This window comes from Asterias amurensis, chromosome 21 (assembly GCF_032118995.1).
Source record: "Asterias amurensis chromosome 21, ASM3211899v1".
NCBI lineage: Eukaryota > Metazoa > Echinodermata > Asteroidea > Forcipulatida > Asteriidae > Asterias > Asterias amurensis.
This window is the reverse complement of record NC_092668.1, coordinates 2,275,452-2,298,475: the sequence shown is the minus strand read 5'-3', so window position 1 is coordinate 2,298,475 and position 23,024 is coordinate 2,275,452. Positions and strand designations below refer to the sequence as shown.

Sequence of the window (23,024 nt, the reverse complement as noted above, 5' to 3'; positions counted from 1 at the left end):
GTGAAAATTTAATTCCAAAATGTGGTCGAGTTTTTTTTTTTTTTTTAGATACTGCCGAAATTCCCGAGCAAATAATTATGTCCACGCAGTAAGAATAATCCATGAATACACAATTTTACTTTTAGAAGCGTTACCGCAGCAACGCTTCCTGTATTTACATTTTGGGGATATAAAGTGATATATTTTTACCATAACCGTAGTACTTCGAATTTGTGAAAATGATTCTCAAAAATTCATTATATTATCCAAAGCTACTGAACTCCTTACCACAAGAGTCATTACCAAACCTAATTACCAACACCAATTTGTGTTTAGTTTTAAGCCACACTTCCACACTCACGTTTCATAAATGATTCAACTTCAGACAAAACAGGCAATGTTTTTACTTCGTATAATATATATAGATGTTTTATTTCACAGGAGTTGGGAAATAACAATAAAGATAAAATTTACTTAACTGGTTTCTGAAATAGATCAAGTTCTATCTCTTTGTTTTTTACTAGACTGTACAAGTTTCTTGTGTATTCAAACTACATGAACCGAGTTCATTGTGATTCTGTTTCTTGGGTGTAAACATTAAATCATTTTGTAAAGAAGGTAAACATCTAGTCATGAAATAAAGTTAACATAATTTTTACAAATATACAAAGAAAGCTTAAGATAAGACAGACATTATACACTATTGGTAATTGTCAAAGACCAGTCTTCTCACTTGGTGTATCTCAACATATACACAAAATAACAAACCTGTGAATAATTGAGCTCAATTGATCGTCGAAGTTGCGAGATAATAATGATAGAAAAAAACCTTTGTCACGCGAAGTTGTGTGCTTTCAGATGCTTGATTTCGAGACCTCAAATTCTAAATCCGAGGTCTCAAATTTAATTTCGTGGAAAATTGCTTCTTACTCGAAAACTACGTCACTTCAGAGGGAGACGTTTCTCACAATGTTTTATACCATCAACCTCTCCCCATTACTCGTTACCAAGTAAGGTTTTTATGCTGATAATTATTTTTTAGTAATTACCAATAGTGTCCACTGCCTTTAACCTCCGTTACCGGTTATTTTGTAAAAAGAAAAGTAAAAAAATAAACAATGCCTGAATGTAGGTTCATATAAAATACTCTCATAAATTCGGGTGTAATGGGGGACCTTTGGGATGCTGGATGGCAGCAGAATTACCAGGTAAATTCGTTCTTATCGGTATTGTGGGCATGCTCATCAGAACTACGCAAACAATGGAAATTTACCTGGGCAGCTGCCACCTAGCGTTCTGAAATCTCCAATTGGCAAAATGGGGTTACTAAAAATAAGCATCCTCGTTACAAGTTTAACTTAGATTTACTGTTAGTTTTATAAATAACTTGTGTTATACGATTATTGAAATTTTATTTATAACAACATTGCTGTGAAGTTTGTTTTCAAGACTTTTGTATAAATAGTATTTCAAAAGAAGATTTGATTTTATACAACAATCTATAGTCTACGGTAAAGTTGATCTCTCGTTTTCCGTCTAGACCTTCTCGATACATGCACAATCTATTGATGATGCATTCTTATGGATTGGCACGATCAGGAGACTACATTTTCTTGCGTTTTCATGAAGTTTTCATAAATATTCTAAAAATTGAGTTGTGTTTTTTGGGAATACACAATTCAAATTTGGGGGCATAAAACGTGACAACTTTTTACATTACCACATAACTTCGAAGTGAAACTTTTCTCAAAATGCATCACACTATCGACAGCTGCTGTTGACTTTAAACATAACAAAACAGATTACGTTCAGTAGAATCTGGTTACCGGCCCAAAACGTCATTATCGTTACATTGGTGTGACTGTTGCCAAACTAATTTGTTTATTAGCAAAGAAATCTGCTTAGCAGTTTTGTTACTGACAGCAGGCAGGCCTGATACTTCACTGAGGCAACGGAGGCGATTGCCCCCATTGCCCCTTGTCATTGCCTTGGTGCCCTTGAAATGCTACAGTACAAATTTACAATTTCCTCATAGGGTGCCCTTTGCCAAAGAGAAAATGCCTTGGTGCCCTTGCCCTTTCAAAAACGAAGCATACAGCCCTGAGCAGGGCTTGCCAAGTGACCAGTTGGCCTCCAGTGACTGGTTCGATTAGAGGTCATGAGGCGGCTCTTCAACTGGTGTTTGCAACTATAAAAATAAAATAAAACAATATTATAAGATCTCACATAAAAACAACATGAAAATTGGATATCAACAGCAGAAAACTTAAGGTTGCCTAAGAACATGTAAATATTAAACTGAAGATCAGTCAAAAAATATTTGGAAAGAGTGGAGAGAATAAAAAATATCACCCAAAAAGTAAACAAAATAATACAGATATTAAAGGAAGGGTTTTTGAAAACATAATTCTCAATTTTAGACAAAACTTTAAAAATCAATGGGGAATTTCAGACAAAGTAATTTCACAAAATCCTTAACACCATTACTATCAATATATACAAGTAAGCTTTCAGATAGAACTACTAAAAAATTAAACAAGATTTCTGAATAGGTATTACACAATTGTGTTTATTTTCTTTTTTATGTATTGTTTTTTTTTGCATTATGTATTTATTTATTTGTTTTTTTTAAAGGGGGTTATAACCAAAGTAGAACCCTACCTTCAAATGCACACAAAAGAAAACATTTTTTTTCAACACACTTACCATGTTCTGTTTTCAAAAATTTCCATTTATCAGACTCTGCCTCCTCCAAGAGTTCCCCGTGATCCATTTTGACGGTTTCAAAGAAATCTTCAAACCTGAAGTTGTTAAAGGAACACAAGGGATGTATTAATATAATACTACAATTTCAATTATATGTTTAGCATAGAATAAAGTAAATATCCTACTTCTGCCCCTAATCTACTTCTCATTGAACACAGGTTGCTTCCTTTTATGGAAATGAAAGTATAACAGACCTCTAAGTCATGTTTAACTCGAATGTACTGAATGTGTTGTCATTTTTGTTTTATGAGAGTTCGCCTAACATCACGAGGCCGGACAGCAACTTCAAGGCGAGGCTAAACTTTTTTTTACAAATTTTTTTTTAAAGGATTTTTTGAGGGTTTTTAGTCCATTATTTGGTTTTTATTTTTATATTGTTGTCCCTAGTCTGATTCTGCTTGTGTTTTAATGGTTTCTTTTGTGTGATTTTTAAATGTTTCAGTGCAATTACCTTTTTATATTGTATAATTATATTTTTATCGTTGGCAGGGGTCTGGTTTTACACATCTTTTGATGACAGTTTTTATACTTTGGTTTTAACCTGAACAGCCCCTGTACAACTTGTAACTATTGTGTATGTCTAAAGATTTAAAATAAAAAATAAACATAAGTTAAAACTGTGTACTATTAAAACTATCTCAGTGCTGCAACTGACCTGCTCCTTGTCATCAAGCTCTGGTCCACCACTTCACGGGATTCTTGCAACGGTCTTTGCTCCGCCGGAGACAAGCTCAGTAGTGCTCCCACAGGTCGTGTGAAGCTGTTTGAGCCTAAACTTGTGCTGGTCGAGGACTGACGGCTGAATGAAGTTTCACCGGGTTGGGCAGCGTTAGCTCTGCTTAGCTGTGTGAACAGACCCAGTAATTCAATCAGATTTCAATGACTTTAAAGACAATGGACACTTTTTGGTATTGGTCGAAGACCAGTCTTATCACTTGGTGTATCTCAACAAATGCACAAAATAACAAACCTGTGAACATTTGAGCTCAACTGGTCGTCAAAGTTGCAAAGAAAATAATGAGAGAAAAATCACCCTTGTCACACGGGGCGAACCCCTTCTCTTTTTGATAAGTGCACTGGGTTCTTCTACATGCGTTACGTAACACATGAAAGAAAAATAATACATGAAAGAAAAATGATATCTGCATGCTCACCTGACCCATGACATGTTTTAGAAGAATCCATATGTCCGTCTGTCGCTGATGCTGACACGACATCATCCTCTCCTCCAACTTTCTTATCCTGGTGATGCAGGACAAAATCTTAGGGGTGACTTGGTCTACCTCCATCTTGCAAGTCACCAAGTTTCTGAAAAAAGTAGTTTGGATTCGAAATCATTGGTAAAGAACTGTTTTCTTAAAGATGATGATGATACTTGTTAGCATAACAAATTACTTGGTAACAAGAAATGGAGGGTTTTTGATAGTATAAAACATTTTAAGAAATGGCTCCCTCAGAATTATATTTTCTGAAATCAAGCATCTGAAAGCACACAACGTTGTGTGACAAGGGTGTTTTTATCTCCATTAAAAACACTCAACTTCGACAACCAATTGAGTTCAAATTTTCACAGGTTTATTTTGGGCATATGTTGAGATACACCTAGTGAGAAGACAATTACCAAACGTGTCCAGTGTCTTTAAGGCTGCTCCTTGACGAGCCCTACTTCTTCAAGACATGCCTCCGCATTATTTATAAATCATTGTATCTTCCAATTGCAAACGTTAACATGGAAATAAATATTACTTCGAATTTGAATTAAAATATTATTTCAAAACTTACTGTAAGTGACGGTAGAGTTCCTTGGTCTGTTTGTTGCGGAGGGTAATACTATTGATGATTAGATGTTGCATATCGGAGCAATCTTGAAGAGGCGGAGTTGCTGGATTGTCTGCGATGCAACACACATTCAAATAAATTTTTGATGAGGGCACGGTGTGAGTTCAAAATTTGTCTGAATCCATGCCCCATATTTCAGGAGGTACAGTGAAATACTGGAAATTCCACCTTTTGGATACCCCAAAACTCGAGAAAAAAAAATACATTTATCAGAGTCTTGTCTTTAAATAATTTATTTTTTAACTAGAGGTGTAAAATAAGTTTAGGCTCTTACTTTTACTCTTTTGTAGCTCTTGATAAAGCTTATGTGATGACGATTCTCTGCAAGAAAAAACAAGAAAACAAGATCCCATTATTTGGTTTCACTTTTCATGCCAAGAGGTCAAGGGGCAATTTGAGGACTTATTGAAACATTTTTTGTAGAGCGCGCAACGATTTTATTTTGAGTTGAACAAACAAAAGTTTTATAAAGCTTGCCTGAGTCTATGACCTCCAGATAAGGTTTCGCCGGCGCTCTACCAATTTAGGTATCTAGTGCTAATGTTGGTAATCTCCCTAAGATTAAAAAAAGTTGCATCTCCTTAAGGTGATCCCTCTGTTGTTACTAAGTTGAGGGGTAGACTGACAGACATTCAGAACACTTACACTTCAGTCAGGCCATCAACCTGTCGCTGTCTGGATAACGGACTCCTCTGCAATTCTGTTAGCCTCGTCTGCGTACGCATCACTGTGTTATTCAAGACGTGCACCTGTTGTAGCTTCAGAATAAGACAAAAAATTATAATATATTTTTTCAACAGACAATTTTTTTTTAAATGGCCTGGCTCGACAAACGCCTCATTTTGCATGATCGGAGAGTCAATTGGAAGATTAATAATCCAACTTACTGCTTTGAACTCGTCATCCAGCTCCTTCTCAGCAGCTTTCCAGTTTCGGAACATCTTTTCTGATGCTGCAAATAAACACAGCAAGACATTTTTGTTTAACTTCAAAACACAAACATCAAGTATCTCATTTCTGCAATGTCTGCCGGACAATATTTCTCGTCTGATTCGGGACTTCCGTGGAGGTAAGGCACCTTGTCAAAACTATCCCCGGGAAAACACAGGGATATTCTAACCGGGGACGTTTTTCCTGCCGGTCCAATTAGTATAGCTTTCAAATTCAGCGCCAAACCCCAGAAAGCTCAGCAGGGGAGTATAAACAAAGACCGGGACAGAGTGGCCCACCACCGGGAGACAGCCAACCGGGAGAGAAACTAAATAACAATTCATCCCGCCTAGAAAACCACGACCGGGACAGACATCCCTGAATATTTCCGGGGATAGTTTTGACAAGGTGCCTAAGCTGCTTCTCTTTGCGAACGTAGCTGAGCACATCAACTTCATGCTTACCAAATAACGGTAACCTGATTACCAGCCAAAATATCACGCTAAATATACCATGTTTGACTGGTATCCTGCTCATTTTCACTAAGCAGAAATATTTTCTGCTGAAGTAACTTTAGAAAAATTGGCCCCCAAAACTCAATTCCATGGAGAAATTTTGTTTAAATTTGAGTAAAAAATTAGCAAGATACCAGTCACACACATGTATGGTCCATGTGAAATAACGTTTTGGAAACCTTATTCTGGCAAGCATAATCTTGTTGTGCATAGCTGCTCTTTATTATAGACCCTTTGGCCCCTGTCATGGCGGCCTGAAAGTTGCTTTAGGAAGTGCGTTCCACGTTGTGCACAAGACCCATACGGCATAACAGCAAATATTCTAGCCTCCAAATAAATTCATACAAAATTCATACAAATTCTTGCTCAACTTAAAATTTAGATTCAGCTATAGCCAAAGTCAATAGAAAAGGAAACTGGGTTTCGGACTCACTGATGCCTTTAGAAGCCTGTACTGCATAGGAGGTCACATCGTACTCCAGACTAAAATGAAACATCTCCAGCTTCGCTTCTAGTTTCTGCATGTGGCTCATCATCTGCTTATGTACGTCAGTCAGGTGACCGTTAAGTCTCATAAGGCACAACCTAGGGAGGGAGGGGCAGGGAGAAGGTTATCACTAAGACTGTGGGGGGGATGCAAAAAGATGTTTTTTAAAGGCAGTGGACACTGTTGGTAATTGTCAAAGACTAGCCTTCACAGTTGGTGTGTCTCGACATATGCATCAAATAACAAACCTGTGAAAATTTGAGCTCAATCGGTCATCTAAGTTGCGAGATAATAATAAAAGAAAAAAAAAACACCCTTGTCACACGAAGTTGTGTGCGTTTAGATGGTTGATTTCGAGACCTCAAGTTCTAAATCTGAGGTCTCGAAATCAAATTCGTGGAAAATTACTTCTTTCTTGAAAACTATGGCACTTCAGAGGGAGCCGTTTCTTACAATGTTTTATACCATTAACCTCTCCCCATTACTCGTCACCGAGAAAGGTTTTATGCCAATAATTGTTTTGAGTAATTACCAATAGTGTCCACTGCCTTTAAAGGCAAAGTCTACCTTTGGTTTTTAGAACCGTTCGATTGTTTGAATCCTACATTTTTTTTTAAATATGAATAAATCAGATTAATAATTATAATATAAACATAAATACATGCCAAAAAAATAACCTGTGAAACTTTCGATTAAAAACATTTTGGTCCCTCCGCTCAATGTTGACTGGAACGCAGAAGAAGACTAGGCAACAGTGGGAACCAACCTTGAGAGGGGGCAGGTTGGCCCAACGTGATATGGCCGGCTTTGTAGAATCAAACAAATTTCCAGGGCTTGGAGCATGAACCCGTGAGTGGGTGATCGCGAGGGTATAACATTTTCTTATAACCAAAAACTCACATAGCTGCCCTCGCTCCTTCCAACAGTCTTGAGGCTTCTTTAGCCTGCTGGCTGCAGAAGAACACAGCATGGGCAAAAGCTCTCTTCCTATCAGTGTAGGCTAGCATGATCTTGGGCTCTTGAACTGCACGGAATAAAACCAAAGTTCTGTATCATTCACTTGTTTTAATAACTCATTAATATTTGTTGACCTTTTGATTGCTATAGACCATGTAACCTCTGACATCACATGTTTGCAAAAGAATAATAATAATAATAATAATAATAATAATAATAATAATAATAATAATAATAATAATAGTCATAGTCATAGTCATAGTCATAGTCATAGTCATAGTCATAGTCATAGTCATAGTCATAGTCATAGTCATAGTCATAGTCATAGTCATAGTCATAGTCATAGTCATAGTCATAGTCATAGTCATAGTCATAGTCATAGTCATAGTCATAGTCATAGTCATAGTCATAGTCATAGTCATAGTCATAGTCATAGTCATAGTCATAGTCATAGTCATAGTCATAGTCATAGTCATAGTCATAGTCATAGTCATAGTCATAGTCATAGTCATAGTCATAGTCATAGTCATAGTCATAGTCATAGTCATAGTCATAGTCATAGTCATAGTCATAGTCATAGTCATAGTCATAGTCATAGTCATAGTCATAGTCATAGTCATAGTCATAGTCATAGTCATAGTCATAGTCATAGTCATAGTCATAGTCATAGTCATAGTCATAGTCATAGTCATAGTCATAGTCATAGTCATAGTCATAGTCATAGTCATAGTCATAGTCATAGTCATAGTCATAGTCATAGTCATAGTCATAGTCATAGTCATAGTCATAGTCATAGTCATAGTCATAGTCATAGTCATAGTCATAGTCATAATAATAATAATAATAATAATAATAATAATAATAATAATAATAATAATAATAATAATATTGAAGTCTTATCCTGTAACCGGGGCTTGTTGGAGGTGGTGTGATCAAATTTCTAGAAATTGAACAAAATAAGATTTTTTTTTTATCGATACTCACTGATCATGTTAACGAGATCCGGTTTGGGTTTGGCTGGAACCCACTCCGGCAGCAAACCCTTGGGAAAGAGAAACATCAGGAATCCAGGATGATTCTGTGGGGGGAAAAAAAAATAAAAAATTGCTCTAAAATCAAACAGAGCACAGACTTTGTACACTAACAATGTCAAGTAATAAACCATAATGGAAACTTACTAGGTATTAATTTTTAAAAGACACTTTCGGGATCAGGGCCCAATTTCATAGAGCTGCTAAGCATAACAATTTACTTAGCATGAAATGTTTGCCTTGATAAAAACAGGATTACCTCAAAAATGTTCACGCGATTTTCAAGATAAGCAAACAACAGTTGAATACCAGACAAACAAGCAATATGCAACAAATGAAAATTTGGTTGGTAATCCTGTTTTTTCCAAGGAAGAAGGTTCTTGCAAAGCAAATTTGTGTGTTTGGCAGCTCTATAAAATTGGGCCCTGGTTTGCTCAGGAGCCTCTTGTGCAGAGTTTCACCTCTGTAGACCCCGGTTCGAGTCCCACCTCAGACCGGATTGCCTATAGATAAATATTACTTGGGTGTGATGCCCCGATTGTAAAAGCAATTTTGGATTGTATGGCTTTTGACTGGCACCCCTGAACAAAGATAATGACAAAATAGGGAGATCGCGGTCATAGCTGATGAAGTAAAAAAACGTATGATGTTCACAGATGAACCTTGATTTATCAATGAAACTTCAACCCAACATCAACAACATCATTTGTCTGTCATCATTTCACATCAGGAATATTGGTAAGATACGCAAGTTCTTGGACAAGAGTGCCACTGAAAAAGTCATTCATGCATTTGTGACTTCTCGTCTCGACAACGGCAATGCTCTTCTCTACAGTCTTCCTAACAACCGCAATATCCGTTGTCAACACCACCAAAATACTACAGCCCGCACCGTGACACTGGCAGACTGTCTAGAAAATCCTGTTCTATCACCCCCATTCAGAAACATCTTCACTGGCTCCCTATCTCTCACTGATTCATCTTCAAGGCAGATGCTCATTGTCCACGAAGCACTTGTTTTGGGTTTTACTGCGCCTTGAACACCCAGCATATTATGCGCATTACAAGTATTTATTACTATTTTATATTATTACCTCGCCCTTGGTGTAATGGACGGCTGGTTTATCGGGGTCGATGACCTGCCCAGTGGGCAGTAGGATATCCTGCTCCCTGATAGGAATGTTGGTATCTTTTTCCAGCAATCCTTGCACTGCAGAGACCATGACGGTATCTTGGATGCAATAACTGTAAAGCATGTCATTGGTCATGCACAGCACATTGATAATCTAAAAGTTAAAAAAGTGGGCAAATATTTAATTCTTTTATTTTTATTTATTCGCTAAAGCCATTATACACTTTCGGTAAACAGTATTGTCCAAGTCCCACACTTCGTGTATCACAACTTATATATAAAATAAGAATCCTGTGGAAATTTAGGCTCAATCGGACATCGGAGTCGGGAGAAAATAACGGGAAAACCCACTCTTGTTTCCGCGCGTTTCGCCGTGTCATGACCATGGTTTAAAATAAGTCCGCAATTCTCGCTAACGAGAATTTATATTGTTTTACCGTTTTCTCAAAAACGCATTTCATGGACTAATATTTCAAGAGAAGTCTTTCACCATTACCTTCTGTAAACCCTGTAAGTTATTTGTAAATCTGTGAACTTTTTTTGTTTTGTTTTCTGTACCAAAAGGGTCCAATGGCTTTAAAACCAATTAAAAAAAAAAAAAAAACAGGAAAAAAAAAGGAATGTCTAAAAAATTATTAGGAAAACAATTAGAGATATATCAAAAAAACAAAAAGCAAACAGAAGCCTAGGGATTTCCCAAAAGCGAACCAAATCACTATCCAAAGGGGCAATCCCTTAAGATATATAAATAAGACCAATAGTGTCCAGTGCCTTTAGGTAAAGTGGTATACCTCATTCATCTGAGGTACTTTCCTCATTCATCTGAGGTACTTTTATCTCCTACTCTGAGGTTTACGCACCCTCCATACAATACACATGCCATAAATGCCATAAATCCCCAGCTAGTCCTTAAGCAATTAGCCATTGCTTGGTACTTCGGATGGTACGTAAAGCCGTTGGTCCCATGTGTTGTGTAACGCATGTAAAAGAACCCAGTGAACTTATCAAAAAGAGAAGGGGTTCGCCCCAGTGTTCCTGGCTGTGGCTGCTGAATGTGTTGAGCACCTTGTAAACCCTTATTAGGTGCTACATAATTGGGTCTTAGAATTCATCACTGCAATAACCTATCTTTCTGAAAGTTTGTATATACTCAGCGCCTTGAGTACCTTGTTTGGTAGATACGTGTGCTATATAAGACTTTGATATTGATACTATTATAATAATTAATTCATTCATTTGAATTACCTGCATCTCAAGGACCTTGTCCAAGAAAGTGAAGCATCTCGGGCGTCCTGTTCCCTGCTCTAGACCTCCCCCTCGGTTCTCAGGATCAAACTTCAACATGACCCTCAACAGCACCTCAAAAGTTTCTTGGTATCTCCTTTAAGCAGAAATTTTCGGAAGCAGATGAAACTGTCAAACTTTAAATGCAGAGCATGCGCATACGCAGACACAGTTACCAGGGCTTTTTTTTCCCAAACCTCAGCTTGGGCTCCAGTCCTAACTTGGGCTCCGTCATCAGTTTTTTCAAAAGTCAAATGAGGCCAAGAGACTCAGCCAATGTCTTGGAGAAGCCCTAGATGTAACTGGAACGTGATATGCAAAGGCTCCTTGGCCCAATTTCAAAAAGCCTGTAAGCACAAAAACTTGCTAAACACAGAATGTTATGCTTAGCAGAATCAAGTTACCAGCACTGTTGTGGCTTGTGCGCAAATCAATTTTTTGCTCAGCAGTATTGTCTGCTTAACAGCTTTATGAAGATAGGCCCTGATAACTTCTGGGGCCCCCAACCTTACAGTATGACAGTCACTATTCTGCAGTCATCAATGCCTTGTATAGTGAAGTACACATTACAAGTGGAAACCCCCACCCCCACCCCCAAAAAATACAACTACAGTAAGCATTAAATGTTCTGCTTCCATTTGTGGCGATAACTTGCTTACAGGAAAGCAGAACCACACTGTTAAGCACTCTTTTGCAAAATAACTTAATTAGCATCTATTAGATAAGAAGTTGTAATGAAATTGACAGTATTGTGTTTCATTTCCCCGGTATGTAATGCCATTCCTGAATTCACAGGTATGGCTACGGCTTTGGCCGTTGCCAAGGGTGTTGCTGTAACTGTTGCTATGCTTTGGTGCTTGTTCACATTGAAGGCATTTGGCGACCCCAACCAAGCACAACCGAATCAACAAGTCGGTTACCAGTAAAACAGCATCGTCACCGTGGTTCAACTGAATACACAAAAAAACGCTCAACCGATGACCATGGTTTCTGGTTGAGGTCGCCAAAACACACTCATGCTAGGTAAGTCACAGCCACAGTCGCTATATCAGACACAGCCTTTGTTACAAACTGACTTACTTGGTTAGGTGATTAGGCTGTAGAAGCTTCTCTGTGAACACCACACCACCTGAACACCGAAAACACAACCCAAGATGTTAATCACTTAAAAGTGCGCCGTCGTTAAATTGTTATCAACGTAAAGATGATTTATCAACCAACTTATCACCAAAGATACAATGAAAGTCACCTGTGAAAGTTTCACTTTGAATACAGCGCCCACTGGCTGAGAAAAAAAACAGCCAAAACTGTCTCTGTATTTTCATCCATAGTGTCAAATCCTTCCATATTTAGCGAGGTGACAATGTATTAACTACATCTCTGGCCATATTGAGGGCAGTGCTTAAACGGACACCATTGACATTTGTAGGAGTCGCCTAATCAACGGGGACATCCGGCCAAATAATTTTATAGGATGCTTACAAGTACGACCCAATCTTTAAGCTATTTTGTACAACTGTTTTGTTACACAGAGTGTCCATTTTCAAGAAACTCAACACAAATTTGACTAAATTTACACCAAAAAAATAAAAATTTCTCTCACCCTCTCCGTTCATGTAGGCACAAATTTCTTTATCCGTCTTTTGTTTAACCGTTCCATGCCTGCAAAAAGAAAAATGAATTGGTTAAACATCGGAAAACAAATTCTCGATGGGATAACTCCTGTACCAGTGAAACTTTTCAAGGTATTCATTTATTTTTAGTAATGATCAAGGCCTGATTTTTATAATTCTGCTTACTGCTTACTGCCGTACTCTGTGCTTACAATCACCATTCTCTGATTACTGTGTCTAAGCGAAGAATGCCTAGTAACGCTGTGTTTGCAAGCGCACAAGCAATAATTTCCTGCTAGCCCACTTGATGTAAGGGCAGAATTCCCTGCTTCCGTAAGCGCACATACTTTCCTTACGGTAAGCAAAGCCCCGCTCTCACTTCTGCACATTTTGAAATCAACAAACTCCATACCAGTCCATTCTCTGATGTAATTTTTGCACCTTCTTCTTCCGTCTATAAATCATTGAATAAATTCAGATATTTGCAGGGTTTATGTACCATTTGACAGGAGGCATTTGGGGTAGAAACGGCCGCACACCGGTAATGCATTCAAACAGCACTGTGCCCAACGTCCAATAATCTACTGTTAGGGTGTACTTCTGTGATGCATAGAGCTCTGGGGCCTGAAGAAGAAAAATACACAGGCAGAACAAAGAATAGTGAGTGAGCTTAAGTGATGAATTCATAGAGTCATTACACTCGCAATAGTGTTTCTAACACCTAACACTCTTGTGTAAGAAACACTCTTATAATAATAATAATAATAATAATAATAATAATAATAATAATAATAATAATAATAATAATAATAATAATAATAATAATAATAATAATAATAATAATAATAATAATAATAATAATAATAATAATAATAATAATAATAATAATAATAATAATAATAATAATAATAATAATAATAATAATAATAATAATAATAATAATAATAATAATAATAATAATAATAATAATAATAATAATAATAATAATAATAATAATAATAATAATAATAATAATAATAATAATAATAATAATAATAATAATAATAAAACCAGCTCTTATATAGCGCAAATCCAAAAATATGATCATTGCGCTTTACACACAAACAAAAAGCAAATGATTATAATACACTAGAATAAATAAGTTTTGAGGTTGCGTTTGAAAGCAGAAACTGTTGGAGAGGACCTTAGAGTACGTGGTAATGTGTTCCAGAGAGTTGGCCCGAAAACACTGAACGATCCATCCCCTATCCGCCTGCTACTCTTTGGAATGGAAAGACGAGTAACATCCAAACAAGATTGGTTTAAACCGTTAGTGGACCATAGCTGCCACAAACGGCTTGTACCTAAATGCCCGATCAAAACACTTTCTGGCCCGACACCAAAACTGCTGGCCTCAGTCCTGTTGTCCTGTCTAGAATTCCAGCCCCGGGGTGGATTTCACAAAGGTAGTCCTTACTTAGGACTAGTCCTAGGCAATGCTAAGAGATAGGACCAGTTACTCATCCTATTTTAGGACAGGTCCTATCTCTTAGCAGCGCCTAGGACTAGTCCTAAGTTGGAACTAGAAATCCACCCCTGAACTCTTTTTGACCAAATAATGACAAATGAGATCAATCTTCTCTAGAGAAATGGCATATATGTTTCACCGTTTTTTTCTTTCTCATTTTCGTCTTGTAACATAATTTATTGTCCAGTAAATAGTTTGAGCTACAAGCCCTACCCCCCCCCACCCCACCTCAAATGGCAGCCCTACAACTCACCAGATATTGAAGGGTACCCACAAAGGTACTGGCTACACTGCCTTGGTCCAAGTCCTTAGCGTAACCCAAGTCAATCAACTTGTAAATGATCTAAGAACAAAACAGATATTAGAACCGTTAAAAGCGAGACTGTGGAACTCTAGTCTTATTTGGACATTTCCATAGAGTTATATATAAGAACTAGAGGGCGCACTGGTGATGCTTCTTGCACAAACGCGACGGGACCGCAACGAGACACACGCGCCATTATGTACGTGCGTTGAATGTGAAGTACACAATGGAGTTGGTGTTTATTGAACGCTGACGCGATGCTGTTTTGTCAACTTACAAAATGGCCGCACAAACACAGGCTAAGCAATGCCTGTTTGTTCAACTTAGAAAATGGCCACCTGCGCGCATGCCGGGGCGCGTATATAGGCCAGTGCGCCCTCTAGTTCTTATATATAACTCTATGGACATTTCCCATATTTAGGGTTAGATTATGGTGGCAGATTCTTGATTTGATTTTATAGAATTCAATCTGAGCGTGGCCTAGATAGCCTCGCTGGTAGAGAGCCGACATGACTAATATCACTACCTGCGTCTTGTTTGTTCTAAGTCACACACCAAGTTTGCTTGAAGATAAATACATTATCACACGTGACTCATGGAAATAAGGAAAATATAGCGCGTCGGATGTTGGATATGGGATGCAGATGCGCTATATTTTTCCGTTTTCCACTCGTGCTTGTGTGATAACTTATATAATTTGAGCTTGAGTCCACCAGTGAACTAGACCGCTTAGCCTCAACACTCCACTATACTCTTTAGATTTATAAATACATTTTTTAATCTGACCTGTCCATTCTCGTTTTCTTGGAGTACAATATTTTCCGGTTTGAGATCCCGATGGATGATTCGATTTGAGTGGAGGTACTCCACGCCGCTGCAGACATGTTTGGCAATATCAAGCACCTGATCCTGCGCAAGACCACAAGAGTTTTCTGGTCTACTCAGCACCTAAACAAAATATAAGAATAAATAGAAAGGGTGAGACCACAAGAGTTTTCTCGTCTGCTCAGCACCTTAACAAAATATAAGAATACAGAAAGGTTGAGTTGAGCTGAGCTGAGCTGTCAGTGAGCAGGTTGGTTCTATGGGCCCATACTCAGACACTGTTCCCGTGGCAGACCACAAACCACCTATGTGGACACCTTGTGCCGGGACTCTGGCCTGAGACGGGAGGAGCTGCGTACAGCAATGGAGGACCAACGTGTTTAGAGGGCCATCATCCGACGATACACATTGACTGAATGAATGAATGAATGAAACACCATGCAATGACAATCATTAAAATGAGTTGGGGTGGTTCTGAAAAAGAACCGCTGGTTCCAACTCAACGTTTAGATCCGTATGGTCTGGATGATTGTCTTCTGGAGAAAGCTGGACTCTGATGCTCCATGCTGTTTTTTAAAAGTACTGATGATGCGGATTAGCTTAGTGGTGCACAAAAGAGAAAGAGCATACAGTGTTACAACTGCTTTTAAGGTACTGGACACCTTTGGTGATTGTCAAAGACCAGTGTATCTCAACATATGCATAACATAACAAATCTGTGAAAATTTGGACTCGATTGGTCATCGAAGCTGCAAGAGAATAATGAAAGAAAAAACACCCTAGTTACAAACATTTCTGTGTTTTCAGATGCCTAATTAAAGGCTTCAGGCCTGAAGTCTTTTATTATTTGAGTGAGAAATTACCTCTTTCGCAAAAACCATTACCTCAGAGGGAGCGGTTTCTCACAATATTTGTTACTATCAACAGCTCTCTATTGCTCTTTATTTTGGAGCCACATGCCTTGATCTTCCCTCTTGGAGGGGCAAGGCAATTACCTCTAGAAAGGGGCACTACTTCTATCAGGAAGCATTTAAATTTGTACTGGAATTTTCAAAGGGCACCACAGCAAAAGCTGCGGGTGCCATGGGATGTTTTGATTAGAGTGTACCTTTCGAAGGTCTCCCTTCCTGCAGTGCTCCATTCCCAATAGGGGGAGCTCCCCCTCGATGCTCGTGTCAAACGGAACCTTTTTGGCCTTGACGATGTGGTCGTGGTCGAGGCGTTCCATTATATCCACCTCCATCGTCCAACGTTTCCGATTCTTAGGGTCGAGATTTACCCTGCATTGCTTGACAGCCAGGGTTTCTTTGCTCTCCTGGGTTGAACGAAAATAGGACGATCAAAACTAAATCGTTTTATCACACCTTAAAGGAACACGTTGCCTTGGATCGGTCGAGTTGGTCTTTGAAAAGCGTTTGTAACCGGTTTTTATAAAATGCATATGGGTAGAAAGATGTTGTAAAAGTAGAATACAATGATCCACACAAACATGCCTCGAAATTGCGTGGTTTTCCTTTTACCTCGTCGACTAACACGTCGGCCATTTATGGGGGTCAAAATTTTGACTCCCATAAATGGCCGACCGTGTTAGTTCTCACAGTAGAAGGAAAACCACGCAATTTCGAGGCAAACTTGTGTGGATCATTGTATTCTACTTTTAAAACATCTTTCCAACCATATGCATTATAAACAAAACGGTTACAAACGTTTTTGTTTTGACCAACTCGTCCGATCCAAGGCAACGTGTTCCTTTAAGGATAGACGACCTTATACTCGGCATAATACTACAATTTGCTTTGGAGACCGGTCCGGTCCGGTTGTGATCTTGCGCTCCTGCTTCAAGCAAATTGTATTCTTCGCTATGTCACAGTCGCATCATTTATGAAGACTTACACAAAATTTCCCAAACATGAAAGAAAAACTTTAATTTCTAGGCACTCTACCTAAAATATAACACTAGCAAAAGATTTAAACCTTTCAAAGACTCTCTTCGGGGCATGTTCTTAACACTTGACTGGCGTATTGTAATTGTCTTGAAAGAACAGCTGGGGGCTACAGAAGTTGGATCATACTTTTCTGCATTAGACTTGCGGCGAATGTTTATAATGCCTCAAACAACAGACAGACTTAAAGCTGATCCTACCAGCCAACTCAATGTGTACAGTCCCAATTTCATAGAGCTGCTAAGCACAAAAATTTGCTAAGCATGAAATCTCTTCCTTAGTAAAAACAGGTTCACCAACCAAATTTACATTTGTTGCATATTGCTTATTACTTTTGTTTAGCTGTTGTTTGCTTATCCTGAAAATCACATGGACATTTGGCTGGTAATCCTATTTTTTATCAAGGAAGAAATTTCGTGCTAAGCAAATTATCGTGCTAAGCAGCTCTATGAAGTTGGGCCCTGTTGTGGTTGTTTACAAGTGTTCTAAAGAACCAGACAAAGACAACTTATGTATTTCATTGATTAGTTTTACCTTGTGTTCCCAAAGCGTGACCATACCGAATCCGCCCTGTCCGAGAGTTCCTTGGAGCAACCAATCACCTCTCTCCTTCACAGCCTGGCTACCCCCGATGCTTTCTGAAGCCATTTTAAATCTAGAAAAAAACAAGTAAAGGTTGTTTTATGATGCGGATAAGATTGATTAGTCTTACAACTCAATAGACACACAGTGCACAGAGTGTAGTGAAGGTCCTCACATGACGCCAGCCCTCTGTTGTCGGTACGTGTTTAATCTACCTGTATCATAATGGACTGGTCGAAACATGGTTTTTAAAGCCAAGATGGCATCTGACCGCTCGGCGTGTAAGTTTTTTTTTTTTTTTCTGGTTAAAATTTCAGACTTTTGGTGAGGTTTTTCCATTATATTTCTGTTTTATTATGAAGCACGCATATTTCTAAAATGCCTTTGGTTTATTTGCTGTTTTTGAGGTATTTGAAACTTGTTGTCAGCACTCTGGACTTAATGTCAGCGTTGTCTGCTTGTTGTCGACTTTTAGTAGGGCAAGGACCCAGAATAGGTCTACAACTTTACAAGTTTTACTCAACTCAAGTCAATCAAAATGAATCATAAGGTTTATCGCGAATAGCAAAATATCAATAGAGGGCGCTGTAGAACCCACACAAACGTATATAGGCATTGCGTGCGCGAGTCCTAGAAACTGCATAGAAACCGCCCCATATTTCTTCCCACAACGCATTGCGGTTCTGGATCGCGATAAGCCTTATGTGAATTAAATAGTTCTGGTCAAATTTTGCCTCTTTTCACACCGGATGGTTGTCCAAGAGGATAACTTTCCGTATGGCGCCACCACTTTTTCACTCATTTTTACAAAAAGGGATATATCAATCAGGTAAATTAGATACTATATTATTTTATTTCGAATGAAAAAGTGGTGGCGCCATACGGAAACTTTTTCATACATTCCTAGGTAGCTAAACAAACGAACAAACATTGATTGGACTAACATCTGACATCTCTGAATTCAGACTTGAGCATGTTGAGCATGGAGAAAAGTCAAAAATATACCCCAGTTTCATTTCCAGTTTCTAGAATGACAAGTAACAAAGTAGGTTTCAAAATATAATCAACGTCCCTTACCTTAACTCCAACAACCGGTCCAAATTAATCTAACATTGTGTCAAATTACGACGAGTTTCCAAGAAAAATACTCCTTTGTATTTTATTTTTGCGATCTTTAGTCAGCCGTCACACACACATGCAGTGCACTACAAAAGTAGGCAATAACCGGGGTTTTCCAAGACGTCGCTGGCTCCCCGCCCTCTGTCTGATTTTTATGTACTCTGCAGGTTGTCAGTGCGATTAGTTAGCCGTCACACACACATGCAGTGCACTACAAAAGTAGGCAATAACCGGGGTTTTCCAAGACGTCGCTGGCTCCCCGCCCTCTGTCTGATATGTACTCTGCAGGTTGTCAGTGCGATGGGAACCAGGGACAAAACAATATTCTGGGAACTTCCTGGGTTTTCTGTTTACGATTACGATGTTCTAAAAATAGATTGAAATAGTTGCATAACTTTTACTAAGTTGTTTATATATGCATAAATATTAAGTACATTTATTACATATTTAGTAAAATAAATATATTTTTATTGTTAAAAAAATAATTTAAACTATTTAATTTTTATATGTGTATATTTTTATACATCTTGTTTGTATTTAAAAAAAATATTACTTTCATAAGCAAGATGGCGGCGCCCATGTAGTTTTTCTCTTCGCCATACGGTGTGCACAAACTTTTTGTACGGGTTTTCGTTGATTACATAACTTTCTCCCATTGAAATTTATGTATTTGCATTATTCGAGAAGACTTTAAGATGATTGTGCTTCAAAGAACCTTATTTTGCCTGAGATGGGTGGGCAAACACGTGCCCCTACCAACGACGTTTGCGCCGTCGTCAGCAGCGACAGCAGCAACGGGTAGATTTAGAATATCAACATCAGTCATTGCAGCAACTAGCAAAATTGACTTTTCTTCGAACCATGGATTCCTTCCTTCATGTTCGAACACATCAATCGTGAGAAGACATTCTTCTTCATCGACTTTTGTACAAGGAATGAGACATTTACAGAAACTCAAAGAAGATCAAGATGAAGACTTTTGCAGAGAGTCGTGGGCAAGCGGAAGATTTTTAGTTCTGTACGACATGAAACCTGTACTTAAACACTTGGAAGATGGAAAACAGTGGGGAATAGCATGGAGTTATGTAAATGGTATTGGTCAATTTATTTATTGCAATTTTGGCTAGATAGAAATTTGCGTGAAAACTTACATTTTGAGTTATCTTATTTAATTAAATCATAATTGATTTGAATAAGTCAGGTTGTTTCATTTTATCTGACTTTAAAGCTTAGTCACCTCTTCGACCCCAGTCCAAATCCTTCTAGAGATGTTTACTTCCATAACTCACAAACAAATAATCATATTTTTTTTCTCAGATCTTTGTGATATTCTTCAAGAGGCCCACCAAAGCACAGTGGAAGAGTCGATCGTCTTAAATTGTACTAGTTCTGACACCAGTGGCCCAGCCAAGTTTGCGTTCAACATTCCTGCCAAGACGGATCCAGAGCATAAGAGGGGAATTGAAGAAGCCTTGGGAGGTTTTGCAGTCAGTGAAAGGAAAGCGTTCTTTGTTGTATCGAGGGAAGATGCTAGGATTTTATCTCAGGTACTCTGTCAATCCTAAATGTTTGTTTGTTTCATTGTTATTTGATTCTACGGAGCTAGTAGAGATAATTCCCTCATAATAAAGTTTCCTTCCCTCAAAATTGTGCACTTTACAGGGAATGAACTGTTCTTTTTAGGAAACAAAATGAGGTAACAAAATCTCAATCAATCATAGTTGCAATAACGTAACCCTCCTCCCGACGGCCGCCAGGAGGAGGGTTCCGTTATTGCAACTAAATCAATCATTAAAGCAACTTGATGGTCTGAGAAGATTTACACATGGTTGTTCTTGCAATTTTTACTCATAGTTTCTTCCTATTTATCCACACCATGCAAAGGTTCAAACAATACTTGATGTGGGTTTTTTGTTTTGTTTTTGCAGTGTTTCGCACTTCTTCAATGGCATTCCAAGAATGGGTTTTGCTCCAACTGTGGCAGTAAGACGAAAAAAGACCCCCCTGGTGCAAAGAGGGTTTGTCCAAATTGTGAAGTCATTCACTACCCAGCAGTAAGTAAACAAATCTTGAAGATGTGTTTTAATTAAGGTCATAATTCAACCATAGACGATGCTCTCACTTTCCAATAAGTCCTTCCAGATTAACGAGGCGGAAAACAAATTACTCGTCTCTAAACTCACCATGAAGTGATGTAACTTGTTATTTGATTTGATACTCTTTCAGTGTGAAAATTTTAACATGTCGTCTTTAGATTCCAAATTCAATGAGGTTCTTGATTGAATGTGAAAGAAATTCAGGAATGAACTACAATTTCTTTCATAAGCCAGATGCTGAGGATCTTGGCTAGGGTGCTTGTACTGGAAACCTCTCCCCTTTCCATTTGTTTTAATCTTTTGTGTTTTCGAGGGCATCCCTATTCTTGTTGTTCTTTTTTTCTTTTTTTTTTTGCTTTGTTGATTTTTACCCCACTGTTCTTGGCTTTTTGGCTTCGTTGCTTTTTGTAAAGCACTATGAAGCTCTGCATAAGGTACCTAATATAAATATTTTTTCTTGTATTGGTTTTTATTTTAAGGTGAGCCCAGTTGCTATTGTATTGGTAACCAATGGAGACAGATGTCTCGTTGTACGACAGAAGAAGTTTCCACCGGCCATGTATAGCGCCATCGCAGGATTCTGTGAGCCAGGTAAGTGCTGATGTAACGCCTAAGATTTTTTTAAAGTTTTGTCCTGATTTTAGGATTTTTCATGTAGGCCCCTTCACCGCCAAGTTTTATTGAAAAGGAAAGGTCAAGAACCAAGACAAACTTTTCCCTTGTTGTGATCAAACAACTGCCGCCAATTTAAGAATTTCACTTTGTGGGTCATTTCTCTATGAAGCAATTTTAAAATTTGTCTGCATGGGGCGTGATAATAAAAATAATAATAATAATAAAAATACCAGCTCTTCTAAAGCGCATTTCCAAAAAAATCATCAATGCGCTTTACATACAAAAACAATAGCAATTATAATACACTAGAATAAAGAAGTTTTGAGTTTGCGCTTGAAAGCAAAAACTGTTGGAGAGGATCTTATTGTATGAGTGATAACCACTATACTTTGGATTATGAGGTGTTTGTGAAAAGGTTCTACCTAGCCTTACAAGCAGAGCTTTCTAACATTTTTGCTAAAATACTTAGACAAATTGTTAATTTAGTTGATACTAGACTGAGGGGCTACTATACAAAAAGCTTGTGCCAATAACCTGACATGAATCCTGCGTATTAATTCTTCCTTTTTATTTAATCAGGAGAGGCATTGGAAGCAACTGTGAAACGGGAAATTGCAGAGGAAGTCGGTCTAGAGGTTGAGGATGTTACTTTCTTCTCCTCTCAGCCTTGGGCCTTCCCATCCAGCACACTGATGTTAGGATGCCACGCCCATGTCAAGCAAGGAACGACAGATGAGGTGGGTTTAATAACGGACATTATCTTTTTTTTAGGAGATACAATGATTTTAAACTGTCATTATGGTATAGGCCCCCTGGGATTTATATTAGCAATTCTTTATGTTCGGGATTTATATTAGCATTTCTTTATGTTCAGTTCTTTCGTTACTGTGTTGTGCAGGTAAATCTTGATGAGGCAGAGCTTGAAGGATCAAGATGGCTCCACCGAGATGAAGTCAAAGCAATTCTTAAAGAGAATACTCCAGGGCGAGGTGATGGCGTATGGTTCCCTCCATCCAGAGCTATAGCACACCATCTTCTAAAAAGTTGGGCATCTCAACAATAATAAGGATGTGTCTCAAAGGTTCCCCATCGGCCAAGTTTCATAGAGCTGCTTAAAGGGAGACGTTGCCTTGGATTGGACGAGATGATTTATGTAAAGCGTTTTAAAACCGTTTGTTATAATATGCAATGGTTCAAAGATGTTTTAAAAGTAGAATATAAGGATCCACACAAATATGACCCCAACTTTAAAACATGGACGAAAATGATTTCATTTGCAAGTCGTATAAAGATTTGTGTAAAGTATTTGGCAATAAATTTCAGGGAAATTAATATTGTTATTTTAACAGAAAAACTTTTTATCATAAGATTATAAAAGGACAATTTAAAAGTACATAATGAATAAAAAAAAAGGTGATTAACAAATTCTTGATGGTAAATTTGCATTTTTGTTGCACCATATTACAACCCACCAGCATTCACTCTATGGACTCTATTCAT

General features: G+C 38.0%; 2 protein-coding genes across 2 annotated transcripts; one reads left to right on the top strand and one right to left on the bottom strand.

The window, feature by feature from the left end:
- Positions 1 to 391: 391 nt before the first annotated feature.
- Positions 392 to 18,957, bottom strand: LOC139953192 (inhibitor of nuclear factor kappa-B kinase subunit alpha-like). Its single transcript, XM_071952644.1, has 21 exons — positions 18,772 to 18,957; positions 17,647 to 17,767; positions 16,278 to 16,484; positions 15,131 to 15,292; positions 14,294 to 14,383; positions 13,033 to 13,157; positions 12,524 to 12,582; positions 12,001 to 12,049; positions 10,882 to 11,017; positions 9,599 to 9,790; positions 8,458 to 8,551; positions 7,417 to 7,540; positions 6,463 to 6,614; positions 5,472 to 5,536; positions 5,230 to 5,342; positions 4,859 to 4,905; positions 4,528 to 4,636; positions 3,900 to 4,053; positions 3,401 to 3,588; positions 2,686 to 2,780; positions 392 to 2,167 (listed from the first exon to the last, which is right to left on the bottom strand). Exons 2-21 carry the CDS (start codon positions 17,758 to 17,760, stop codon positions 2,151 to 2,153), a joined length of 2,292 nt encoding a protein of 763 aa, XP_071808745.1. The 5' UTR covers positions 17,761 to 17,767; positions 18,772 to 18,957; the 3' UTR covers positions 392 to 2,150.
- Positions 18,958 to 19,389: 432 nt separating this feature from the next.
- LOC139953041 (NAD(P)H pyrophosphatase NUDT13, mitochondrial-like) lies at positions 19,390 to 22,933 on the top strand. The gene is made up of 6 exons (XM_071952437.1): positions 19,390 to 19,905; positions 20,131 to 20,360; positions 20,742 to 20,867; positions 21,389 to 21,500; positions 22,104 to 22,261; positions 22,423 to 22,933. The coding sequence occupies exons 1-6, from the start codon at positions 19,509 to 19,511 to the stop codon at positions 22,585 to 22,587; spliced, it is 1,188 nt and encodes a 395-aa protein (XP_071808538.1). The 5' UTR covers positions 19,390 to 19,508; the 3' UTR covers positions 22,588 to 22,933.
- Positions 22,934 to 23,024: the final 91 nt, after the last annotated feature.